The following is a 27,623-nucleotide window of genomic DNA, read 5'->3' on the forward strand; positions in this document are numbered from 1 at the left end:
GCGGCTCCCTCGTGCGAAGCGCAGTCCGCTGCGGCCCCGCGGGGCTCGCCCCGAGGCTGCTCTGCCCGTGCCCGAGAAACCGACGGCCATCAGCGAGCAGGCTGTGGGGCTGCCGCGGAGCGAGAGTCCCGCGGAGCATCTCCCAGACGGCACTGCCCGTCCCCGCGACAAGGAAAAGCTCCCTGCGCTACCGGCCCGTGCGCGCCGGGAAGGGGCGAGGAGCAGGGCCCGTGCGCTTACCCGTGACCGAAACAGCGGAGAGGCGCGGCGAACACGCCGAGCGGCGCTGCGCGCGCGTGCGGCGGCTGCCGGCCGCGTTCTCCGCCCGCGGGGGAGGCCGCTCGCGGCGGCAGTACTGGCTTGTGGACACGCGAGGGCAGCAGGGAGCGCGGCGGAGCGCAGTGCGCGTGCGCAGCCCGTGTCCGTGTGCAGTACTGACCTTTCGCTGCGGGGGGGCAGCAGTGAGCACGGAAATGCCTATGCGCGTGCGGCTCCCGGTTTCGGCTGCAGTGCTGCTTTTTCGGCACCCGAGAGCAGCAGTGAGCAGCTCGGAATCGCTGTGGTGCGGTGGTGGTTTTTGGACACCCAAGGGCATCAGTGAGCGTGGTGACACCAGGGCGCACACGCAATCCCCCACGTGCAGCACTGTTGTCGATGATTGGCGGCAGTAGTGAGCACGGGAAACACGGTGCGCATGCGTGGTGCCGCTCTCTGCAGTCCTTTCGTCTGTTCTCCCGTTACCGGAGAACAGTTAGCACCGGGGGCGGGGGGGGGGGCACTGCGCATGCGTTATTCGCTTGGCTGCAGTATTGATTTGTCATCAGGTGATGGCAGCACTGAGCGCTACGGCGGCGCCTTGCATGCATGAGTCATCTTGCTGCAGTACTGGAATTTCATCGCCCGCGGGCATCTCTGAGCAGATCCACGGCAACACGCATGAGTTCCTCGGCTTTCTGCAGTATCGGGCTGTCGTCACCCGATGGCAGCATTGAGCCTAGGTGAGGCACTTCGCGCGCGTTAGTCGCTTGGCTGTAGTACTGGTTTGTGGTCGCTTGGCGGGAGCAGTGAGCAGAGCGGTGCTGCGATTTCGAGATCTGCCTGGTTGCAGTACTGGTTTGTCATTAGACGAGGGCAGCAATGACCTGCTCGGCCTTCGCGCGCATGAGTGGTGCCGCTGACTGCTGTGCGRGGTTGTCATGGCGAGAGCAGCCGTGAGCAGGTCGCATGTGCGGCCCCGCTGGCCGCAGTTCCGGGCTGTCACACCCCGCGGGCGGCCCCGGGCTCCGGCGGCGCCGGCTGGGGCGCCCGGGTGAGCAGCAGAGCAGGCGGCGGGGTGAGCGCTGCCTGCAGACGGGATCCGCGGGCAGGTCCCCAGCCAGGGCTCGTAGTTTTATGGCAAGCGTGCTTACAGCTGCTTAGGGAAACCGGCACCATGTCTCTTGTTCCAACTCTGCTCCTGACTCCTTTCCAGTAGCCCTCATTGCAGGTGGCTGCTACCAGAAAAGATACGGATACATCGCCATAAAAAAATGCAACCCTCTCACTCAGGGTTGTTGGAAAGGACACACAAAACTTTAACCTTTGTCAGCTCTCTGTTTCCTCAATTACAGTGTCCATATTAATGATCTTTGGGATGTGCTACTTGCGTGATATACTCAAAGTGACTTTAAATCCTGTCCCATCAGGTGATTTTTTTTAAAGCTCAGATACTTCACTCTCTTGCACCTCTTCTGTAGCTCTATCTATGACAGCACTGTCGACCTATGAAAATACCTTTTCTATGTTCTCTGCAGGCAGCTGTCCTAATGCTTCTCTGACAATGACCATGTGTTATTGCAGGTGCGTTTTAAACCTCCACTAGACTGGAGCAATGCTATATTGTTTGTCTCTACATGCGAAAGCCAATCTGTAAGTTGATTTTTCTTTATTAAAAGGAATGGTAAAGAGTCAGCTCTGTAACTGACAGTCACTTGTTATCATCTTGTTACTCAACAACACCCTTGGGCACACAAGAWACATGGGAGCTATCTTTGCAGGGACAGCATGCAAAAGTCCTGCTCAAGGGCCAACCTGCCTCCTCATACCCTCAAGATTATCTGCATCCACATAAGGGCGTACACAGAAGCCTGCTTTGGGAGGAACCTCAGCCCCAAAGGCAAGATTAGAAGAAAAAAACAAAAGCAGGGTGTGTGTGGGGGGGGGAGGGTTGAGAGTCAAATATGCATTCCAGGCAGAGCCTACCTGGTGTACCTGCAGTACAGAGTACTGCCAGGCACCTGATACCCCACATCTTTTTTTTTTTYCCCACATCCATGCCCTGAGATGGGTAGGAAAAACCCAGGTACCTGCAGCACCCCAGAAATGTCACCTCCCCAGTACCACCAAGCCCTCAGTGCAAGGTGGTCCTGGCACCTAGCTGCCAAGGCAACGAAAAACCCATTGCTGGCACGCAGCCCTACCGTATGCCTGCCTCTGCTCCTGCTGCTTCACCCCTGCTTCATGACTGGGAGTGGACCAGCTTCCCTAGGGACACAAATACCCATTTCAGTAATGGTGACAGTCTCACTAGTGGGCATCACTGGACTCTGTTCCCCACAAGCAGCCATGTTTCTATGCTCCAGCAATATGTACACTTGTCCTCCATTTCACCACAAGTGATCCTAGTCATACTAGCCAGATATACACAGCCTGGTGCTTGTGAGCATGGAAAAATAAGTGTGAAAGACTGAGTGCATGAAATCTATATGAGAATGGGTATGAGTGACTGAAATCGCTTTTGTTTAAAATAAGATCACCTTCCTCTCCTATATAGTCTCACACTTAGCTTTGCTATATTCATTTTACATCATTAGCTGTTGCTACTAGATCATTTAGCACTTTTAGTAGAAACTTAATAGCATGTGGTTACTTAAGCATGCCAGAGAAGGGAGAGAGATATATAGGGAAGCGAGGACACAGCAAGCTTGCAATAGCTTGTCTTTTTGAGGCAATATTTTTGTTTCCCCTTTTGCCCCAAGGAAGAGATTTGGCGCACACATGATTTCTGCTATTACACCAATAACTTCTTATTTTGCAGTTCACAGAGAAGAAATAACTGTTAAAACAAGTTGGTTTCTCAAAACTATGCCTGAGTATGAAATTACAGGAAATGTCTTAAACATTTTTGCAAGGTGACACATAGACACAGCTGTGCTAGTATGAGCAACATGAATAGAGGAAGGGCCAAGAAAATGAGTATTTCTGTTCACTCAAATACATTTCAGATTTAGAAACCAGATTTAAAAAAAMCCTGCAGATTTGATGGCTTCTGAGAATGTTATTAGTATTTTAAATTAAACGGAAAGAAAAAAGGCAATATTGTTTTCACTAGTCAATATTATTAATTTCAACAGCAGTAGTTTAAAAGTTTGGGGATATTTGGTATCAGTTGCTTGTTTTTTTCCCTGTGCAGCCACCAAATCATGCCAATGTTTATTTTGCTACATACAAAGAAAATAGTAGTGTATCATCTATTATGAGGTTATTAGCTCAAAAAATGTCTAAAGGGGAGTGTTATTTTAATATTTTTTATCATAAAACATATGATTAGGTAGGACAAAAGAGCTGACAGTAATACGCTAGGCAGAGCGAATAAAAATTCAAGGTAAACTGGTAGTGCTATGGATGCTCTTGCTGTGAAATTATTGTGCTTCTTGGAACAAAAAATGGATAGCTGCAAAGCAGTCATAGCTGTAAATAAGAACATGATTCTTCCCTGTGTCCCTTCCCCTCTTTCACTATTGAAAGTGCATTTAGACTTTCAAAAATAAATCCTGTCCAAWATATTAAGTTTCTGCTGTTGTATTTGTCTCATGGTGACAATAGTGTGATAACAGCCTCCCTTCTCATACAGTGAAAGGCACTTACCTTCTTGTAGAGCTAGAGAAATTTCATTTTGCCTCATCCTTAATGATCAACAAACTAATGGTCTCTGTGACATAGTGCAGCCTCTTCAATGTTTTAATGCTTCTTTAAATCTGCAATGAGATTCACAGGCTGATCTGTTACCTTGGAAATAGTTCTCAGAAAGCCTGTTGTTTTCCTTGCTGTTTCTTGTTCTCCCTGTCTCTCCCCTAATCTTGTTCACTCTCTTTACTACAACCAGTCTGATGGATTTAATCTTGTGTGAGGATTAAATGGAATCTGCTCTATTTTAGCCATAGTCATGCATTTCGTCTAAACTCTGACGTAGTATTTTATTGCTGGGAAACTCAAAACAAACAGAATGGTCTCAAAGACCAAGTTAAGAGGCCACACTGGTGGCAAGAAATATTTTGATYTGAAATTTAGAAAAGTGATGTTGCCATGAGTAAAGATGATCTAAAGAAGAGGCAGTTCCTCTGTATAGTGCGAGATTCTGCAGAATAGGTTTGGTTGGCTTAGGTTAAGTCTCCGTCTGTGACTGGGGGAAAAAACTTCTCAAAACTGATATAGTGTCCCTAGCCCAATATACTGAGGGCATGCATGACATGTTCCATGGCGCTCATGGACCCTAAAGAATTCTCTTACCATCAGGCACAATTATCTGCTACACAATATACAATGAACTCCTAAGTATCTAGTTACAGCCCTACTAAACTTCTGTCTGACCACATCTGCTGCGAGAAACAGAGATGGACAGTACAACTGAGGAGAGAGCCCTGGAGAAAAGGGACGGCTGGTGTGACAGGAGGTGTGGAGTGGTCACCACTGCTTGTGGGAGAGGCTACTATGTGGTCTGCCCCCACAGTAGTTGCCACCCCTGTGCTCCWTGGGAGCAATAACAACAGTCGGGCTTTCCAGGACTCTGACACAGATAAAGGCAGCAGTTTGCTGCCCAYCCAGCAGCCACTGTCACTGCCAGTTTCCTACTTTGCCTATAGTTGGAGCTGGACCTCCCCCACTAGTCTGCTGGAGTCGAGGAATTGTGAAAAGTCATTAAAAAATGCTAGTTATACACTGCCTAAGTGTATGGAAATATCTGATGCTAAAAGGAGAAAATCTGTACCTCTGAACTGAAGGATTCCTGGAGAGAGAGGAAAGCACTTAAATGCAAGTAAAAGATTGGTTTAGATTCTTAAGACAATTTCAGCATTACCAAAGTAGCAATGCTATTGTAGTGGTAGTGTTTTCTCTTAGCAAGATTTCTAATAGGCACTTTTTTAACCATCCATGCATCTAAATGTCTTCTGGGTATTGTTATCTTATATCTCATTATGACACCATTCCTTTCTCATGGATGAATAAATACAATCTTGTGGGCTCAGCTGAGTGAATACTAAGACAAAACAAAACACCCCCCCCCACCACCAAACTTGATTAAATAAGAAATAGATCAGGAAATAATAAAAAAATCACTGTCACCTAATTTGTCAATAGTATATTCTCCCATGCTTCATCATGTTCAATTCTTGTTCTTGCATATCAAAAAAGAATACAAAAGAAATTAAAGGCGTTTCAGATATGGGTAAAAAAATACTCAAAGTAAGAGATCGGACTGTAAGGAGACAGAAAAGTCTGAAATTATGTAATTTGGGGCATAAAAATGACCTACTGTTATAGACATTTGCAAAATACTGAACTTACTTACTTCACTTACTGAGTAAGTGAAGGAAAGGCATGAGTACCTTTTACTTCTGACAATTTAAGAACTAGTGGATGTTCAATAAGGAAATGTTTAGAAGATTATTTACACAATTTGTAATTAGCATCTGAAACTCATTGCTGTAAGGTACAAAAAGTCATGAACTTTAACAGATTCTAAAAATGAGGAAGCTTTTTTTTTCTGGGCAAGAAGAAAACATAGTTATTTTAGAATAACATATGAACATATAAATCACCCCTTTCAGGGAAGAAGTACCCAAGTGACAGAAAGTAGGGCAGGCTTTCCCTTCACAAGATAATCAAGAGAGACTGCTGTTTGGCTTCTTGGGAACTGGCTTGTACTGGCAGAAATAGGAATCTCAACTGGTCTGATACGGTGCTGACATTCCTCTATTTCTACGCAAAACATTCAGTTCTTTGAAAAGAGCATTTCTTAAGATGTAGAAATGACATGCAAGAAATCTATGGTCTTGTGTGTCATATTACTCGGGAATTTGGCAACCTTTCATGGTAGGACACAATGTGAAATTTGTTCAGTATGGGTAAATCACAGCAATGGAGCAATAGCAAGGCAAGAAGATTGAATCAACACTGATGCAGACTACATAGACTCCATATATAGGCGGATSCATGGATCAACCCAAGATAACTTATTGAGCGTACACAGATGATGCATTTTTTGCAAATTGCTAGTTTTAAGTGGATCCTAACATCCTAAGCCCTTCCCCACGTCATACAGTTTGACTTCACTGACAAAGAGTACATAACAGAGGGAGGAGGAGGGGAGTGTCACTGTCACAGCTTTGACATCAAAATAAATTCCCCAAGGCAAGATTGACCCTCTCTATATATGTATATATGTGTGTGTGTGTGTGTGTGTGTGTGTGTGTGCGTGCGCGTATACATACACACACACACACACACACACACACATTATCCTTGACAGTCCATTATTAATCTCTATGGAAAAATGCTGAACATTTTTACATCCAACCTAGAATTTCTAGTGGAGTATTTATCTTTACTATTAACATTTTTACCTCATGCTTATCCTCAGTGCCTTTTTCTCTCTCTCTCTTTTTTTTTTTTTAAAAAAAAAAAAAGACTGCTGGACTGACCCACAGAAGCTATCAAAAATTTATTCTTCTCCTTCTATAACTGCCTTTCACATTTTTAAAAAAATCATCATCATCATCATCATCTCTACCCAGTTACCTCTTTTTTTTTAGATTGGTCCACTTTGATCCTTCTAATTTTATGTTAAATCTTTTCAGTTTCTTCTGTATTCTTGATGTGAGCCAGCTGAAGTGCTGTGACCAAGGTTGGACACGGTACTTCTGCTGAAGTCTTACCAACACCAGAAGGAGCAAATTTAACAAACATCAAAGCTCCAAGACGGCCTTTAATGACACCTCTGTCACTATGGTCTTCCAATTTGACAGTAAAGCATTGAAACAACTGAACATTTGTTTTAGTTCAACAAGTTATACAGTTAACTATTAGAAATTTTGTATAATCAGTGTGTCTGAACTGTGCTTATGAAAATATTCTRTGGGACCTTGTTGCAAATCAAAGTCAATATGTATGATAGCTGCTGCTGCTTACTTCTCCTCTGGCATATTGATCTGTCAAGGAAAAAATTAAATCGATTTGACTGACTTCTAACAGTTCCATGCTAGTTGTTAGTCATCTGCTAGCTGCTAACAAGGAGTTTATCTATTCCAGTATTTTCCGGGAATTGACTTCAATTTAGTCTATAATTTCTCAACTTGAGAGAGACATGGAGCTACTGGAGAGTGTCCAGTGTAGGGCTACGAAGATGGCCAGAGAGCTGGAGCACCTGCCCTATGAGGAACGGCTGCRAGAGCTGGGCCTGTTCAGCCTGGGGAAGAGAAGACTGAGGGGGGATCTGATCAATGTGTACAAGTACCTGAAGGGAAGGTGTCAAGGGGACGGGGACAAACTCTTTTCGGTTGTCCCATGTGACAGGACAAAAGGCAATGGGCAGAAACTGAAGCACAGGAAGTTCCRCCTGAACGTGAGGGGGAATTTCTTCACTGTGAGAGTGATGGAGCACTGGCACGGGTTGCCCAGAGAGGTTGTGGAGTCTCCTTCTCTGGAGATATTCAAGGCCTGCGTGGATGCAACCCTGTCTAACATGCTCTAGGTGACCCTGCTGAGCGGGGAAGTTGGACTAGATGATCTCCAGAGGTCCCTTCCGACCTTACTGGATTCTATGATCTCTGTGAACTCCTCCTTATGCCTCTCCTCCACTTTAAACACAGTATTATGCTTGTCAATTTCTGATCTTATGAAACTTCCACCCTTCAAGTTCTTCAAGCTAAGTCTAACACTCCTGAGGTTGCTTCAGGCTCTTTTCCTCACTGTAGATAAGTGAAGTGAAGTAATAATAAAGTGAGACAAAATGCCCTATCTGTTTAAATGAAAGGAAATGGAAGTGCCTATAAAAAGAGAGAGAGAGATACATGATCGAATAGCAAGAGATGTAATATGAAAAAAGAAGAATTAGGGTGGAAAAAAAGAGAAACACTGTGAGGCTGCACCAACAAATTCTTTTTTTTCCCCTAAAATGTCTTATGTGGGCAGATCAAAGTATTTTAATGTCCACCTCTACACTCCCAAACAATTAGGTGAGTAACCAGCAGATAAGCACAAATTGTAGTTTTAATTTTTAGCTGTTACAAAATTAACCTTTTCATTTAATTTTATGAAATTTCTCTTTGTGCGGGGAGTATCACCACTTTAATTACATTCTTTGGAGTTAATCAGCATTCAGTTGGTCAATTTAATAGCAACTCAGATTAACATCATTTATAGCATTAATATCATTATTAATTTACAGAGACTGTAGGGAGGGGCTAGTACAAAGGCATCACTGTGGTGATCCTGATGACTAAAATGGATTTTTTTTTTTAAGACTTAGGTGTACACTCACTGGAAGGAAACTATGAATTTTATTATGAATATATACTTCTATTTCACATACGCTCATCTGTGGCTCATACTGGAACATACATTCATACTGACTCAAAAAAAATGTTCCTTACTCTTCCAAAGTGACACATCACTGTATGTGAAATTCTGAATTCTAGGTATGCAATTAAATGCTTTACTTTTCTGAGCATCTCAGTCAGCCCTCTTGATAAATAACCAGAATTGCATAAGAACAGTGTGTTAAAACCCATGAGCTAATATGTGGTCACTAGGAAGTTTACAGGCCCACTGGTATGACTTACCTGCCTCACCTACCTAATGTGAATTATAATTGGTTTGAACAGAAGGTGAGGCCTAAAGTTTTCTCTATAAATGCTGCCACAAACAGAGCTTGAAATCTTATCATATTGCCCTACAATTGCCCACAGAAACACAAAGTCCAAGACAAAGAGGATCAAGGAAGCATGGCAGGTAAGCAAAAACGAGTCTCTTTGTGGATAAGGAACAGGCAACTGTATAACCTACCAAACACTGTATTCTTCTATGGGGATGTTTTTGGTAAAGGGCTCTGAATTGTTGGAGTACACTACCTTATGAGATTTTGAATAGGTTATTTCAGCATTTTCTTTCCTAAATGTTGAAAATAACACAAACAAGGAAAAGATGATAATCCATTTATTATCATACTAGAGTTAAATCTGATAAAACTGCAAGTAGAGCAGAAGTAGTTATGACAGCAAACTAGCTTTTAGTGTGAAGCTTACAGAATCAGAAAGTAGTTCAGGCATGAATGGATCTTCTGTTAATGGGAATATTTGTGCCAAGAGTAGGCGCTAGGATAGAGTCCTTSCTGTAGATTCAGAGTCAGCAAATTGCAGTGCCATTTTAAATATCTGTTAAAATTAGTGTTGAAAGGCAAAGGCTCTTTAAAATATAGGCAAAGCATTACAGAAGTTTCAGCAATGAGATCTTATCAGGAAAGATACTGAATCAACATGCTTTATCAAGGTTGGCCTTATTCTTGCTTAGGCTGGATTTCTTGGTATCTCTATGAAAATGTATAATGAGGCCTGAGTGAAGACGACTCATCTAAGCATGGAATCCATGCTCTGCTGACCTTGTGACATAAGCTTGAGAAGTTCAAGAAATAAAAACAAAAACAACAACAACAAAAAAAAATCCACAGAGCAATGTCTGAAGTACAGAAACTACAGGCACTGCTTTCCCCTTTTGGAGGCCAGAAGAGGCACAGTTTCCTGACAGACAGTGTTTGCCCACATAAGATTATTTGAAATACTTCATGTTGTTGACCTGAACTGCTTGTGCTGGCATCCCTCAGCAGTGTCTGCTGTTTGCCTGACTTGCCTGTGCTTACTTAATGACTGTCTCAATGTATTTGCTAAGTATAATACTACCTAAATGTTAATCTGTTTAAGAGCTGAACATAGTCTGGGAGGGAAACAGGCACATACAAGGGGCATAAGGCTACAGATCCACTGATAAATCTCCTCCACTGAGCAAAGCTTAAATAAATGGCAAACCACAGTTCTGTTGGTCAATATGAAAGACTGGACTAGGTAGAAAARTCCCTTTCTAACAAAAGTAGTATATGGTAAAACTGGACAGTAAAAACCTTCAACTACAGCAATGAGTAAATAACCACAAAGCAATTGTTTCTGTGTTATAACACTTCCTTTTAAGCAACAATGTGCCAATAATTTAGCCAAGACATTTTAGCAAGGTGCTCCCCCAAAACTTCCTCCTAGGTATCATACCCATTATCCATTTTAACCACATTGTTTTCATCACACTAAATGCAAGAAGCAGTAGCAGCATTTAACGAACAAACTGATATTTGCTGATCGTGGTCAACTCTTGCTTGTGAAATACCCAGGGCACATTCTAAGCCCAATGTTAAATTGGAGTTGTCAAAAGGATCCAAGGCCATTCTTTAATAGATCTAGTTTAACAGAATACAGAAAGAGGAATGAAGGTGATGCCTAAATAAAAGCACATTAAAAAAATCCTGTAAATTTGATGGCATGGGACTTTTTTGAGGGTTTGAGGTCTGACAAAACACAACTGCTACTAAGGATTCAGCAACTTGTTTCACAGTCTCACACTCAATTATCTCAGCTTTTGTCTGTCACTGTTCAGACTCAGTGTCATTACAACTAAGGCATGAGTCACACCTGCAAGCATCTTCTTTGTGCATTAGGATTAGAGCGCTTGCCCGCAGTATGGAGACAACATGCCAGATCCAAGTTCTTAGAAGAAATGAGCAGAGCCACGTAATGATGGGAGCTGGCAAAAAGGTATTCCTTGATGATGAGTGTGCAGCAATAACTGGAATTTAAAAGTTTCAAATAATGTCTACACACCATTTTAGTGGAAGGCATGTGTGCATAAGTAGGAGAGTAGGGAAATACATTTAAATAGAATAAGCTATACATTACAGGTCATGTGTGAGTATGTGGGAGCTATTGCTGGGAGTTGCCTGGGAGTCCAGGCATAGGTTCATCCCAGTGTGTGCACTGTCACTTTGGCTTATTCCTAGGTGCTAGTTCCACAGTAGTTTTCTGAAGTTCACATATTAATATATGTCGCTAGTATTTCACTGTCACTGTCCTTTATGGAATGAACCATCTTTTTCCTGACAMGATCCCATGGGAAAATCTGAGCCCAGCTAACAGAGTAGCCTACTTCACACAGGCAGGAAGTGTGATGAGTGTGCTAAGTTTGTCTGCCGTCAGAGTCTGGCTATTGGGGAACTTCGGGAATGATCCTCCAGGAATTTCCTAGAAGGCTGCAGCCTTGGTATTTGGGGCATTGTGAATGAAAGAAGACAAAAAAATAATAGTAATATCTTGGAAAACATCTAAAGCCCAGAGGAGATCTCCACCAATTGCTCTTCCATATGGACTTGTCCAAGCTATATCAGAGGATTCTAGTCCTGAAGAGTTTTGATACTAGTCAATCCATACCACTAGGCCAGGGGCTCAGGTTTCTCCCTAGTGTGGCTCACAAATATAGCATAGCTGTAGGAAACAATTTGACTTCCTGTATCTTGGATAGCAGGAGTGGTTTTGCTGATGAAATACCTTGCTTAATTATCTGAGGAGGAAATGAGAGAGGAGACAAAATAGCCTAAGCTTCCCTGGGAGCTAAGACAGACTCCAGTGAGTCATTGCCAGCCCAGCCAGATGACTGTAACATGGAGCTTTAGGGATACATATGGAAGAGCTGTGCTCAAAAAGAATAAATGGGCATATAGGCTGTTCTAGAGACTGGCTTCCCGTCCTGAAATAAAGGCATAATTAATAATAGGTGATATTTAATAGAATTCAAAGTGTCATTGGATTAATATGGAGCTTGTGAGGAAGAGAAAGACAATGCTAAGAAGGAGAGTAAGTAATATTCAGGTGAATTATTCTATTACAAGAGGCTTCCTTTGGTGTTCAGTGTTGAGCTCTTCCTCATTTCATTAACACAGTTACTGGACTGAGGGAAGAAATCAGAATATTACTGAAAAAGGATGTCACAAGGCAAATGACTGAACTAGTCTGTTAAAACATGTTTCAGGTACAGCTAGTTCTGTGTTCATGAAGCAAAATACTAAGATGACTTAGAGCTTTCACATTTTGAGATCTGAAAGAATCTTTTCTAGCTGCCCTCCACACATCAGGTGCGTACCTGTGCGTGCCTCACATTTACACAGTACAACACTACCCGGCTTACAGGAAGGTGTTTGGGCCAGGCAGTTAGGAAAAAATGCATTCTGCTTGACTGTTATTCTGACTATGGTTAATATATCTCTACACTCTATCATTCTCAACTTTGGCCCATAATCTTCAGTCCACAGATCTGGTATCAACCATCTGTTTTACAAACAAAGCAAATGACAAGTTTGCAAGGCAACTTAGCCAGAGCTGGGAGTAAAACACAGGAAGCTGGTGCAACAAACACAACTCATTCTCCTTGTCATGCTGTCAGAATAATAAATATACTGTATCTATGTTTCTGAATATGATGTTTATAATGATGCTGTCATATCACCAAACAAACAAACAAAAAAAAACAGTTATGTCATTGAACTACGAGACCATGATATTCAGTGCACTGCTGCTATCACAAAAAAAATGAGAAATGCATGACCAAATATGTACTAGCTGCCATTTAGGCAATAATCACTGACACTCCTTCACTACCACAATCCTGCCTAATAGTAACCAATCTTTCTATCAAAGACAAAATCTCTGCAATTTATCTGAAAATAGACTCAAAGCCTATGGAGAATTTATTCTGAAAAATGCTAGCATGTGCACTCAGGTCATTAAAGAGAAAGTAAAAGCATGGCTTTCTAGCCACGTGTAGCTTGACTGCTGAAACCTCCAAAGCTTTTCTCTTTCCAGTAACAAGTAGTAAACCTTAGGGGTCAATATTGGGTCCAATCTTGTTCAATTTACTCATCAGTGACCTGGATAAAGGGACAGTGTGCACCCTCAGCAAGTTTGCTGATGATASCAAACTGGGAGGAGTGGCTGATACACCAGAAGGCTGTGCTGCCATTCAGAGAGACCTCAACAGGTTGGAGAGGTCTCTTCATGAGGTAGAGAATAACCTCATGAAGTTCAACAAAGGTAAGCGTACAGTCCTGCACCTAGGGAGGAATAACTCCATGCACTAGTAGAGGTTGGGGGCTGACCTACTGGAAAGCAGCTCTGCAGAGAAGGACCTGGGAATCCTAGTGGACAACAAGTTGACTATGAGCCAGCAATGTGCCCCTGTGGCATAGAAGGCCAATAGTATCCTGGGCTACATCAGGAAGAGCAGAGTCATGCCAGCAGGTCAGGGGATGTTCTGTCTGAACATGAGGAAAAACTCTCTTACTGCAAAGGTGACTGAGCACTGGAACAGGTTTCCCAGAGAGGTTGTAGAGTCTTCATCCTTGGAGATATGCAAAAGCCACTGGGACAGGGTCCTGGGCAGCCTGCCTTAAGTGACCCTGCTTGAACAGGGGTGTTAGACCAGATGATCTTTAAAGGTCCCTTCCAAACTCAACCATTCTGTGATTCTGCATTGTAAAAATATCTGAATTAGAGCATCTGGAACCACTTGCAAAGCATGACCAAAATCCCTCTGCTTGAAATGAAAGTCAATTTTTTTTGCACACAAATTGGCATCTCCAATGAATGTTCAGGCATGTGCTGTCAAAAGAATTAGTAGTATACCAGGTGATAACAATGAGGGATATTTTTATCACAATATTTCCCCATCATCTGGGTAGTGTGTCATGCAAATATGAAACTGAGTGCTTGCCTCTTTAATGTCACTAAACTTTAACTACAGGATAACCAAAAAAAATGTTTTTTAAATTTGGTCTGATTAAATGTGGGGAGGAAGCAATACCTTACTTATTGTTTTACAACTACTAAAACGCAGAGAAACATGAGGTATATTCAGCTTTTCCTACCAATGTAAAGAAATTAATTACATGAACTATTTATGCAGCATATTTTGACTAGCCCCAACAAAAGAAAACAACAYCAGTAAGTGTAGACTTCTTAGAAGCCCTGGAAACAAGCACACTTTGCAAGGGTGTAGATTCTGCTACATTTAGACATSTAACAGACTCTGCTCATTTAGACATCGAATGGATTGAGAAGCACTCAAGGAAGCAGCTCCACAAAAACAAAGGATTTTGTGAATTAATTTTAAAAAGAACACCACTGAAAATATTGAAGAGTCCCAAATTAAAAACAATCTCATGAAAAGAAGGAATTATGTAATTAATGCATTGTTATAACAGAAAGAAAAGCAACYGAGTATTGAAATTCTTACAGATTTAAATACATTAAGAAACAAGTGGCCAGACTGTTAAGGATGAACATTGTTCCAGCTTCAGATTTTAATTTGCAAGGAAATGAGCTCAGGAGAGAATGAAAAAGGCATGAAAAATGACTTCACAAGTTCATCAGTTGGATAAAGGACTGGGAAGCAAAGGACGCTATCTATGCTCCACCCCCAAAGGAAATATTGCAAACATGCAATTTTACAAGTAGATGTGAAAGGCACAATCTATTCCTTGAGAGAAGAGAAGTAGAGGAGGTCATTCAGAGGAAAAGCCCAGAAGCTGCTCAAACAGGACGTATTGGTCAGATATGGGCCAAGGTGAGCAAGGGAGCAAGATCCTTCTGTGGTTCTCTATTATTTTCTTACATCCATACATCATATTCAGCTCTGTAATGGACACTGAAAGGTGGCTACTCTTCTAATGAGCTTTGATCCAAGAAAAGTAAGAAAAGAGTCCTTCCATTAGGATTTAGCAGAAGGCTTTTCATGGGAATTGTATTTCTTCACTTAATATGCATATGGCTAAAGCAAGCTTGTAAGAACAGAATTTGGGAGAGCAGGTAAATTATCTGAGGTGGAAATGCTGTCTTTTGTACATAGGAAGGAAAGGAAAGTCTACAGCTATTTGAATATGTCAGACATAAGCAGTGCAAATGAGAGACTGGCAAATCAGACGTAAGAGCAACAGAGACAAAGCAGAAACCAGAGAAGGTACCGTTGCAAAGGCTGAGAGAAGCTAGAATGTGGAGAGAGTTTAAAAGCTTGACAGTAGGGAAGAGCAGATAAAAAAGCTGAAGTGTTTTTTTGTGCTTATATGCTAAATATTTATACATATGCAAATTGCCCAGTTTAATAATTATTATAACAGGTCCCATGTTGCTTTTACAACCTGGGCAGCTAATTTCCACCTGACTAAAGACAAGTCTCCTCCATTCCTAACCTTGCTCTACAACAGATGTGCGTCATTGCTAAAGTTTTAAAGATTTTTTTTTTTTAAGGTAGGTATGTTCCTGAAAAATCTAAGTGTGTGCTACTTGCTTAGATACCATAAAAAAATACATTTCCCATGTTTGAACTCTGACTACATTGGTAGGGCTACTAATATAGTTACTTGAARGATTGCCTAAACTTGATAAGCTTGGGATCATGCTGTAAAAAATATCTTTCCATTAATGTAGTTGAACAGAAGATAATGTCTTTTACTCAATAATGGCACAGGATAGCTCTGTTTCATTACTAGGGACCACACTGTTACTCTTTCCTGTTCTCTCCTTTTGGGTGGGGAATGGAGAACAGTAAAATGATTTTCAAAGACATACAATAGCCTTAGTAAAAAAGTTCTTTTTCTTCTGTACTTGTGCACTTTACTTAAACCACCAAGCTCCTGCTAGAGAACYCTCCATCAGTTTGGCTTTGGTGATGCCAGAGCCAAACTGATRTGTGTTGCTTACTCTCAGACCTCCACAGAAGCCACAGCTCACACACAACAGCTTTCTGCAACATTTCATACACATGATTTTAGTAGTGTTATCTCTCCAATTCTGTCATCAAGACCAAATGACAGGCCAATTAGCATATTCTTGATAGGTGCTTCCAAAAGATAACAGCTATCAGTTGTATCAGAGGCACATGAAAGGTAAAGGGAGCTAAAGATCATGTCATGGTTTTAAATACAGAAATGTTTCTCAGATCAATCAGATTTCTTCTTTTCTTATTCAAAGACTGTGAACCTGTGCCTCTGTTAGTACAACACCCTATCACAGACTGGGTGACACCTTGAAAGACTTAGCTGAGTTCAGCTGTGTTCTTTATCCAAGTAACTCATATTCGTCTCTCTCATGGTTCTCKCCTCTTAGATTTCTTCCTCATTCTTCTTTGGTATGGCATATACTAGACCTTTTATATATAATTATGCAGATAGTCCCTAACAGTCTCCACAGGGGGGGAGTCTCTTCGAAAAAAAAGGATAAAAATAACTGATTTCTATTTGTGGTAGAAGTCTAATGTGGCTACTAGTTACCTGTAGGATGTAATATGCAACTCTTGAGAGTGAGTCCAYGCTTCTTCCTCTCCATAAAGCCTTGTATGTACCCTCAAGTTTTCTTGCTCTTCTCATTTTTTTCACAGCTATGACACAGCCGGGTATCAATTGGCATCTGAAAGAAAATGCAAGAGACCATCATACAAGTAAATTTTCTAGCAAAGAGCTGATTGTGAGGAGAGGTCAGGCCTTCACTGTCACCTTCAACGGAATGAGACAGCCTGAGCAAAACTTCGTATTTGTTGCAGAAACAGGTATAGCTTCCAATTTTTTCTTTCTCAGACTTAGTAACGCCATGTGGTGACATTCTTTTAGCTTGGTATTTACTATATGGGAACAAGAATACCTCAGAGCCAACATGCTGGTTTACATACCCATGGGACTGACTGAGGTGTTTCTTGTMTTACTCCCACCTCAACTGGCAGTGATAACTTTCTTCAATTTCAAATGTATAGCATGAACTCAGCTGCAGGAGAGGGTGGTGTTTATTGACAATTAAATCTCTATTTCAGACATCTGGGGAAAAAAAACCCACAGTGTTGTTTATTTTCTTTAAAAGGCCCAAAACCTTCAGCGCAAGCTAAGACCCAGGCCACATTTGGTATCTCCAGCTCAGTGAGCAAGGAGAGCTGGAGTGCTGTTCTGCAGTCCACCGCTTCCAACTCTGTGAGCATCTCTATTTCCAGTCCAGCTAATGCAGTCATAGGACGTTACAAGCTGACTGTGCAAAGTACTTCAAGTGGCAACTCCTCCCCAGCAAACCTTGGCACCTTTGTTTTGCTCTTTAACCCTTGGTCTTCAGGTATGAACATGTTGGATTTCCTCTGAAAGAACCAACTTTCCCACTGCTTCATTAATATTTGCAGCTTCTTCACTTGATCTATGTATTTTAGGCACAGGAACTGAACATTCACAACATAATCTAGCACAGAGAACAGGAAATGGTTGAACAGTTTTTTAGGACCTCCTAGTACATAAAATCAGCTCTTTACCACATACTTACTGGAGAGCTTCTTACCCTGTAAGATGAAGATTAAGTTCTGCTTTTGCCATAGCTTTCCTGCTTCTGCACAATTTTAGAGTGCCATCTCTTAGAAGCTGTGAAAAAAGACAAATTTACCAGCTGCCACCTTCTTCCAGATGAGACAGGTCCATACCTCTTTCTCCTTTCTAATACATCCACCTTTCTCCAAATTTAGGAAAACCTATACCATCTGTTTATACTGAGAACAGCAAAGGGCAAATATCTGGAAACATTCTTATGTAGGTTCCTATATAGTGTTTTCATGTATTTTGCCAGATGTGGTGTTACAGACCTCTGCTTTGGTTTTTCAGGTGATGATGTGTTCTTGCCTAACAAGGCTGAGTGTGAGGAATATGTGCTAGAAGAGTTTGGCATCATTTTTGCAGGCAATAAACATCACATCAACAGTTTTGGATGGAACTTTGGCCAGGTAAACATAAGGTTGAAACTTTGGTGTTTTGTGCTCCTGTTTTCACATGAGGTGGGTGACAAGGACTTGTTCAGTTTTCCCAGTTCATCAGTCATATACCTCAGAAGAGCAGTAGAGCCCAGTATTGAAATTAGAACTCATATCAGGCCCTGTTACATTGATTAACAGGAGGATTTGTAGGACTAATCAGTTATATGGCATAGGACTCAGAGATGCAGCCTGCAGAAATCTTCATGTCTGCTATGTAGTAAAGTACTGTAGCAACACTGGGAAGCACTGGCCCTGCCTCTACTACACAGACTCCAAGTTTTGAGAAGCTCTTCAGGTTCTAATCCTCACAGTTGCTGAGGGCCATCTTTTCATCTGCTAGTTCCTTGTTGAGTTACAACACTTCATTCAGTCACATGAAAAACATTAACCAATTATTTGGGTTTTTTTACTTCGATTTTGAGTACAGTAGAACAACCTACTGTCCCAATACACTAATGTATTTCTGTAACATAGTTTCAAGGAGATATTCTCAATATTTGCCTTTCCATGCTGGATCGAAGTTTAAACTACCGCAAGGATGCTGCCACAGATGTTTCTCATCGAAATGATCCCAAATATCTGGGCCGTGTTCTCAGTGCAATGGTAAGCAAGCTATTCAAAAGTCCAACCTACTACCTGTTCTTTTAAAGTAGTTAAAATGAGTATGAAGACTCTTCTCAGGCGATTTTAGGACACTGTTTTTGTACACTAGAAASATGCACAACCTCTGGTGACTGTCTGGTTTGAGCCTGCTAGATTTATTATTTTACCTGTGTTTTTTCTGATACTTTATCACTTTGATATCCAGTTGTCAAACTGAAAGCGTAAGTGGCAGAGTGGTATGTAGASGGACTTCTAGCCTGGTGTTACTGTACTTGAGCAGGAGAGACAGTGGTTAAATGCTATTTATTATTTGAGGGATCACATATTTCATTCCTCTAAAAAGATAGGACTTCCCGAAGGTGAACTGCATGAAGTAGTGGGTTTTGTCCACTAAAACATCATTTAAAGCTTTTCTTCCCTCCTATGCACACACTGATTTTTCTGTTTTAAACTCTTAATTTATCTTTTCATAAATTTAGTGAATATTTTACAGGTCAACAGCAATGATGACCAAGGGGTGCTGCTAGGAAACTGGAGTGGAAATTATGAGGGTGGGAAAAATCCAAGCAGCTGGACTGGAAGTGGTGAAATCCTACAAAACTGGAAGAAATCAGGATTTAGGCCTGTTAAATATGGACAGTGTTGGGTTTTTGCAGCAGTGTTGACTACAGGTATGTTTTATATTATATGCATACTGACAATGTACAGATCCTGGTATAGGAAACACTAATAATAATATCTACCTGGAAGTCTTTAAAGATATTAGTATGTTCTATGAAACTTCATATAACTTTTTCTTAATCATGATTGTATATTGAATTCTTAGTGCTTAGATGTCTGGGGATTCCCACTCGAACAATTACAAACTTCAGTTCTGCTCATGATGCCGATGGAAACTTGCGCGTGGATGAGTTTTACGATGCTTCTGGAAATCATTTGAACAGAGGAGCTGACAGTGTTTGGTAAGGCTCTACAGTATTTAATAGTCAGACCTATCAATGAGGAATAAGGTCTTCAGGCATAGAGTGTAGATTCTAATGACAAATGCTCTGTTAATTTGTTAAATTGCCCTCAAAACAATGACACATACAGGATCAAAAAAATGTAATCCTATTAAACGCAGTGTAAACGTAAACAGCATTTTCATTCTTCTAGTTAAAAAGAGAATTATGACATAAGTTAAAATGGCATATTGAAACCAAGATAGGAAGAGATAAAGCTATGATGCAGGTGACTAAAAMTCTGTGATACTACACTGGAAATATCAAGCAGGGAGACTTGATTTAGTTTGGAACTAGCTTTCAAAAATAGTTTATGTTAAACTGTAAAAGTTCAACAGAACTGAACCCACCTTTTTTCTTGCTGTGAAAATAACTTAATTATTACCACGATTAAGCCTCGGATGCGATTCAAACAAGGTTGTATTCAGCAAAGAACAGATGCAGCCCCTCATTTTTTGCTGTTTACTCCCTTGCTTGCTCTGGAGCCATCCTGAATACGAGTGGTAACTGCAGCATTGTGCTGTAAGACAGCTAAAACAAAGGACTATATGCTCAGAACTCTTTTTTGGGGAAAAAAAGGCTCAATACTTGTATAATTTCACAGATTTGCTTTCTGTCCTTGAACATTTAGGTTTATTACACAATGCAATTTTCAGCTCTGATTTGACTGAGATAGCTGAGACTGACCATTTCCACTGTGATTCTAAGAACCTGACAGAATTAAAACATTTGATACATTTAACTAATATGACAGGTTTGAATAGGAATTTAGATGAAAATGGCCTTTCTCTTGATTACTTCTTTTTGGAAGCCTGCTTCCTCCAGAAGACAGTGGTTTTTTTCCTTTTTTTCCCCTCCCTTCTCTCTTTTTTYCCCYCCTTTCTTTCATAGATAATAGCAGCAACAAAAGTTTTCTTTTCTTCTGCTCCGACATTCAATTCTTATGTTTTCCCAGTAGGACAATGGGTGCAGAAAGCAATGGGAGGGACAAGCTTCAATTTAAGAGTGTGCCATTATATCAGTGGATAAGACGTGCTCATGATACAGCTGCAAAAAAAAGCATTTTAGAAAAGTAGCCTTTATTCACTCTTTTATGAATATCGGTAGCAAAGAACAGCCAGAAAGCAGCTTCTAGCTACATACTAGAAGAACTCTTAAGTGAAAGGATATTTACAGACTTTTAACATACAGCCATGGCCAAATCAATATTGAGCCTCAGCAGATCCTCAATGCGGCATCATCTTCTTGGGACTGTAAGCAGACAAACGTAATTTTTGTGAGAGTACTGAAGTATCCCAATGCTCTGCTACTGGTTAGATAACCCTAGAAAGTTCATGGAGAAGAGAAAATGCAAAAACAACAGACTGCATTGATTTACCAAAAAAAAAAAAAAAAAAAAAAGAAAGAAAGAAAAGTTGGGAGGAGACAAAACCAGAATTTGGATGTAAATGCAGATACATGATACATTGATACATGTACTAATAGCTTGCTTTGTTCATTCTTGAATATAGGAATTTCCATGTCTGGAATGAAAGCTGGTTTTCTCGCAGTGACTTGGGCCCCTCATACAGTGGATGGCAAGTTCTGGATGCAACTCCCCAGGAAGAAAGTGGAGGTACACAGATTTCATTTCAGGAATAATGTTGAAAAATCATAAAGTGATTGCTGTCACCCTCACATTCAGAGGGAAGAAGAAATAAATTACTTTGACAATGGTTGAATTTCTTTGCCCAGAAATAGAGTGGCAGAAGAGAATACACTCTCTATTTCATTAGAGAAGCATCAGCTCCTCTTTAGATGCCAAACTAGGCTTCTAGGACCAGTCTTTCTCAGCTAATCCTACATTTCCAATGTAGGTATCCAGAGCTATTGAAAATTAAAGGACATTATAAAATAAATCAAGTGTACTTTCAGAATAAATACAAGATACGTTGATGATTACCCCGGTTCAAGTCAGTGTATGGATGAAAGGACTGGAGTTGAACACCAGGGCTCTGTAATTCAGGGGCCGTTGATAAATACTATCTGTATAGGTACTCTGCCTACTATGAAACAGTTGATTAGTCCTAAATTATTTTTCCTTGATGCTGTAGGGATTTATCAGTGTGGCCCTGCCTCACGGAATGCCATCAAAGAAGGAGATGTAGATCTGGACTATGATTGCCCATTCGTATTTGCAGAAGTGAATGCAGACTGTATGTACTGGAATTATGATTCCACAAATGGAAAGAAAACATTAATGTTCTCTGAGTCCACAGTAATCGGCCAGTTCATCAGCACAAAGGCCGTTGGTAGAGATGACCGTGTAGATGTCACCAATGATTATAAATAYGCAGAAGGTAAAGAAAAATTCTGGTTTTTCTGGTTATATAGATGCTTTATTCTAAAACTTACAGAAACTTAAAGATAGGAGTCTGTTGGTGGGCAATTTGATTCATATGTAAGGTAAGAGCAAAATTTACACTGTTTCTTCAGTTCTAACAAAGGGGAAAGAGAAGGTTAAAGATAAAAAATTCTGCCCTTCCATTTATGATATGGAGCTGATCTGTGGGATCTGAATAAGGTGAGCTCAATTACTTTGAGTAAAACATTCACTGTTCTGCTTGTCTACACTAATGTGCACTGTCTCTGCTTTGTTAAAATGCCTACAGCACTGTTGTTTGACAGCATGATTAAATGTATATTACAGAAACCTAAGCTAAGTCACCACCTAGCCCAAGAAAAGCAACATTTTCAAAGGGTCAGACAATATGTAAATTTATCAGACCTTTGGGTTTGATCGAAGAAAAAAAAAAAAAAAAAACACCATTAACTGAATTTTCAAGTGCAAAAAATGAACACAGCTATTGGAAATGTATATGCAGAAGGATGAAAAGAAGAACCCAAATAGCTATCTTCCAAGGCCATCAACATTTCTCCTTATAGTAGGGCCGTTTCTATATTAGCAGATAAGAATTTAAACTTATCAGTGTTATGACCATAAGAAGGGATAGAAATGGGAAAACTGAGAAACTTTGGACTGAAGAGTTGTTGCTACAAATAATTACTGTTAAAGAAACAGTGACACGAACTGTAGATCCAGAAAATGATGTGTGGCTGTGGAAGACAGAAAGTTTATTCGCCTGTAAGCACAGACACTATTTTCTGCTGACTACTCTCTTAAGTCACATAAAATTAGATGCACTTTAACTAGTGAGGATGACTTTCATGGTTCTCGCTAACAGGCTCTACAAAGGAAAGAGATGTTTTTAAGAAAGCCCGTAAGAAGCTGGGACTAGAGGATAAATTTGATCCCACCGCACCAACACCAAAGGAGATTGAGCAAAAGCCTGACATCTCAGGGAAGTTCAAGATGGCTGGCCCTTTGGAATTTGGAAAAGATCTCAGTCTAATTCTGGTTCTTACAAATTTAACTTCTGATGCTAAGACTGCTCAGGTAAATATGACAGCTTGGAGCACTGTATACACCAGGAGACCCATTCATGAGATCTGGAAGGACTCTATATCTGTCGTTCTGGCTCCTCAGGAAGGTAATTTTTCATATAGTGTTAATMAGAATTGTGTGACGTTTTTATCGGTAAACGAGCATTAGCTCTGAAGGYAGTAAACTTGAGGGGGAACACTACAACAAACTGCAAGCTTAAGCTTCTACACAAAAGAGGCTGAAGAGGCCAAAAATGCACTGCACTTGAATTTTGTGCACTTAAATGCACAAAATTCACATTTTGAAAAATGTATATTAGGCGTGAAAAGAAGGTGGTGAGGAAACATAATGAAGCTTCATTTAACAACACTTGCAAAGAAAAGATAAGGAAAACATAAAAAGCATAGAAATTAACTCCAGCTGAATGCCTTCTGTTCAATTACCAGGGTCCTTACTGGTAGATAATGGGACACAGCAACAGCAGAAGCAAAACACCTAATCCATTAGCCCCTTAGAATGGAATTAAAATATGAGTAATAGAAATAACTGAAATACCCTGTTGAGCTCCAAAATAGGTAGGAAAAGAAAGGGATTATCCAAGCATAGCGGAGGAGTAAGGGACCTAAGACTTTTTTCAGATTATGTTTGATACGCCTGAATAGGAACATCCTTGGAAACAGGAAATTAAGTTAGTAATAAGAGCTTGGGCTAAGAGATGTGTCAAAAATTCTCAAGGAGAACTGAAAAATCACAGAATCACTATTGATACTATATTAATCTTAGGCTTCAAGTTACCAGTGAAAAACAGAAATAATGTTTCTCTTCCCTAATATGTAATTTTGACTTGTGCAGTTGGGATCTATCAGCTTCCTATAAAGTATTAGAAACTGAGTTCTCAGTGAAGATAGCTTACAATAGCATTACAGTTATGTAGGTGCCTTCTGGTGTCTGGTGCTTACACACACTGTGTTAAAGCAATGGCTGAATTTAGGGTCAGGAGAGAGTTTTTTTTTTCACCATGTCTGATGGCAGAGACAATTTGGAGAGATTTTTGCCCTCTTCTGTCAAGTGAAGCATACAGCATTTGCTAGGATTTGTACTTAACAAATCCTTTGCTACTGGAGCAATCTAAGTCATTCATAACACTCAGTTTCTTGCTCTATTGTGGCACTTCATGTTTGTGACTTTTTTTTGGGGGGGTTGCATTTTTCATCTGCTGTGTGCTGCTAAAAAGTATTTTGTGATTCACAGTGTTTGCATGTAGCATAGATACTCTACAGTTTTTCTGAAGCTGACATCTATTGTATGAATGGCCAAAACTATGGGATTACTCTGATTCTGAGACAGAGGAGATCCYTTCCAATCTCACATTCCTTAAATTGAATTACAGCATAGCAATTGCTGTAAAAAACATGATGATAAAGAGCAAATAGGGCTACAAAAGATAATAGGAATGCAAACAAGTCATTTAGCCTGCATATCGTATACCATGAGTAAATAGGACTGACGAGTCCTACCTGAGCATGTCTTATAACAAATGAGCTAGCAGTGGTCAATTCATTAAACTCCATCTGTCTTATCTGTCACAGCAATAGGGAGAGACAAAGCCAGACAGTATGGTAGTACGGGATGGARGACAGAATATAGAGAAGAAATCATTCTGCTTCTGACAAACTGATAGATTTGCATGAATTGAGTTTGCCAGTGATGACTGAAGGTCTTCCTAGTCACAGATACAACAAAGAAGGAAAATACTAATTAATGTATGAAACATCTGTTGACTTATAAAAGTGTTTATCAATCCTTTTCTATTATTATTACAGAAAAACAATTTCCAATTCAGATATCATATGCTGACTATCAAGAGCATTTAACTACAGACAACACAATCCAAGTAACAGCCTTATGTCATGTGCCAGGTGGGATTCAAGTGCTAGTGCAAAGAGCCATCACCCTGGACAATCCTGGCATTGACATACAGGTAAGGCACTATCCCTTTGCTACAAAGTCCAACAGCAGAGAAAGGGGAAGATGAGGGGAGCTTGTCTCTTATAAGCACTTTCTTCCCGCCAAAGAGATGTTCCTCTGCTCACACTCTGCCATGGTCCATCCTATCATCTCATGATATTGCCTCTGGCGAGGACTGAGGAGGCTTGGAGATAGAAGAGTACTGAGAATTCCACTTTTCAAGCATTTTCTTTGCACAGGTACTGGGTGAGGCAGAAGTAAATAAAGAAGTGGATGTGGAAGTGGTATTTACTAATCCTATTAATATGGAAGTGATGGACTGTGTGCTGCAGGTGGAAGGCAGTGACCTGCTCAAAGGAATCCGTGAGATTGAGTAAGTACAAAGAGGGCCTCCTTCCTGCTATTAAAGATATATGAGCCAGAATATAGGCACAAATTACTCTGAAGTAAAGTCTTGGATGAGACAATTTTCTTCGTGCTGTAACTTGAGAGGTCCATCAGGGATGATGTGTCTCATAATGAAGCACATTGCAATTATTTGCTCTCCCAGACTTTGGAGCTAAAAGCATAGGTCAGATGGAGACATAGTTCAAAACTGTCATAATTTAGCAGAACTTATTTGCCTACCTATCTAGTAGGACCCTATGGTTCCAGCAAAAAGTATGATACCTGTGCAATAAGATTTTTTGAGGCTCTCTGTGCAGCTGCAGGGCAGAAGAGTTTAACTTATCTGTTCTTATTACAGAATCAACAGTGGGGCACTTGGCTGTTTCTGCCTACCCTATATCTAAGCTATATGTATTTTAGTCAGGATTTCTTTTCACTTTATAAAATGCAGTGTGTGTGTCAGTGTTCAACCTCCTAAACAATTTGCATTTACCTCAGCCAGGCAGACATGCATGAATGTAAAAACAGATGCACCACTGGCTCACAGCTTTGTGTATAAAAMTGTATACAGATAGTTTAAACACAAGTTGTCATCTAAAAGGGTTGTCATACATCTGAAAAGTACAGGCTCAAGTATGCTCTATGTGTAACTACAGTAGGCACAATAAATCACAACTAAGAGGGATGACTTCTAAAGAGCAGACTAAACTACAACCTTTGTTTAAAAAGTCACAGCAGCTGCTGCATAAATAACTAATTTTAGTTTACTAAGGCTTTGAATTTAGACACCACTAGCATCCATTAAGCAGGAATGAAGAGAATAGGGAAAATGGTGCATATTATGATAAAACTTGTTTTAGAAAAATAGTTTCTTAAAAAAAAAAAAAAAAAAAAAAAAACCGCCAGGCATGTTGATTATCAAGCTTTGCTTCCAGAATGCTACGAAATTAATAATATTAGGAGATTAAGAAACCTCCTCAAGAAACTATCTAAACAACAACTCACTTCACTAGAAGGTCCTTTTATAATGGTACTGATCAGATCAATGAGTAGACTGGAATAAAATAGGTATCTATTCCTATTAACCTCAAGTTCTTATTTTTACGTTTTGATGATTTATATTTTGTTATGCCTTTTTTTTCAGTATTTCACAGTTGAAACATGAAAGTAAATTTGCAGACAGTCTCCCACTTTGTGCAGACATAAACTTGCATGCAAACCTCTACATGCACTGGCAATGCAGTTGCTTTAAAAAAAATGCTTAGGATATGGGAGTGTGCATTTTAACTGAATGTACACACAGACACACAGCAACTTAACATTGTCTTTTGCCCAAGTGCAAAAGACACTAACTTACAATTTTGTCTGAGGCAATTTAGCAAGCCTATGTATCACCACCAACTTTATCTTCTAGGCTTCCCTTAGGCAAGATAATATAACAGGGTAAGGCTGTTTGGAATGACCATAAACATGAGTTTTCAAGAATTAAAAAATATATTGTTTTAAAATGTTTTAACTTCCATTCAGAATTTCCGGGTGTGCAAGTCTTAGGTATTTTCAGTGCCATAATTTATTCCAATTCAGGAGTTTGTATTATTCTTCATTATCTGGGCTCTTTTAATAAATCGATCACTTTTAATAATTTGATCACTTTTACATCTGTTCTGTATGAAGTTGGATCTCTTATAGTATTAACATGTCTCCCTTTGTGTGCTTATCTGGCTTGATATATTTGCTAGAGATCCTAATGCATGGGGTTGAGTATTTAAGTACATACCAGATATCTAAGTCCTGTACAGTCTCTTCATGGCCATCCTATGAACTCTACAGAGCTGATAGCAATAGTGAAGAAGCTCAAGGATGATACATAAGGCTGTTTTCAGCTGACATTTTCCCTTTGTTTCCTATTTTTAGTGTACCACCACTGAAAGCCGGTGAGAAATCTAGCACAAAGTTTAAAATCATCCCTTCTGAGAGTGGCCTGAAGCATCTACTTGTTAATTTCTCCTGTGACAAATTTGCAGATATCAAAGCATATAAGACTATAAATGTGATTGACTAAGAGGAAGGTATACAATAAATGATCCATTTCTGAATAACTTGAACAAAACAGCATTTGAAATCAATGAAAAATCAAACCAACTAATTGCCGCTTCTGAAACAAAATCCTCGCTTCCTGCAATAAGGGGTTACTTCCCTGTTATATCATCAAATTTTTATGTTGTAATTTTAAATAAACGGAGGCATAGTTGATTCTTCACATACTGTTTTAAGTGTCCATGCTA

The 27,623-nt window shown here is 40.3% G+C and overlaps 1 protein-coding gene across 1 annotated transcript; it reads left to right on the forward strand.

The window, feature by feature from the left end:
* Window positions 1-876: 876 nt before the first annotated feature.
* LOC146589525 (protein-glutamine gamma-glutamyltransferase E-like) lies at window positions 877-27,623 on the forward strand. The gene is made up of 13 exons (XM_085316094.1): window positions 877-998; window positions 16,558-16,725; window positions 17,031-17,273; window positions 17,807-17,925; window positions 18,430-18,558; window positions 19,052-19,229; window positions 19,385-19,520; window positions 21,071-21,174; window positions 21,653-21,898; window positions 22,784-23,089; window positions 24,807-24,964; window positions 25,191-25,324; window positions 27,253-27,623. The coding sequence occupies exons 1-13, from the start codon at window positions 980-982 to the stop codon at window positions 27,398-27,400; spliced, it is 2,088 nt and encodes a 695-aa protein (XP_085172220.1). The 5' UTR covers window positions 877-979; the 3' UTR covers window positions 27,401-27,623.

Source organism: Rhea americana, unplaced genomic scaffold (genome assembly GCF_003343005.1).
Source record: "Rhea americana isolate MKP2758 unplaced genomic scaffold, rheAme1 scaffold_450, whole genome shotgun sequence".
In the NCBI taxonomy this organism is placed as follows: Eukaryota; Metazoa; Chordata; class Aves; order Rheiformes; family Rheidae; genus Rhea; species Rhea americana.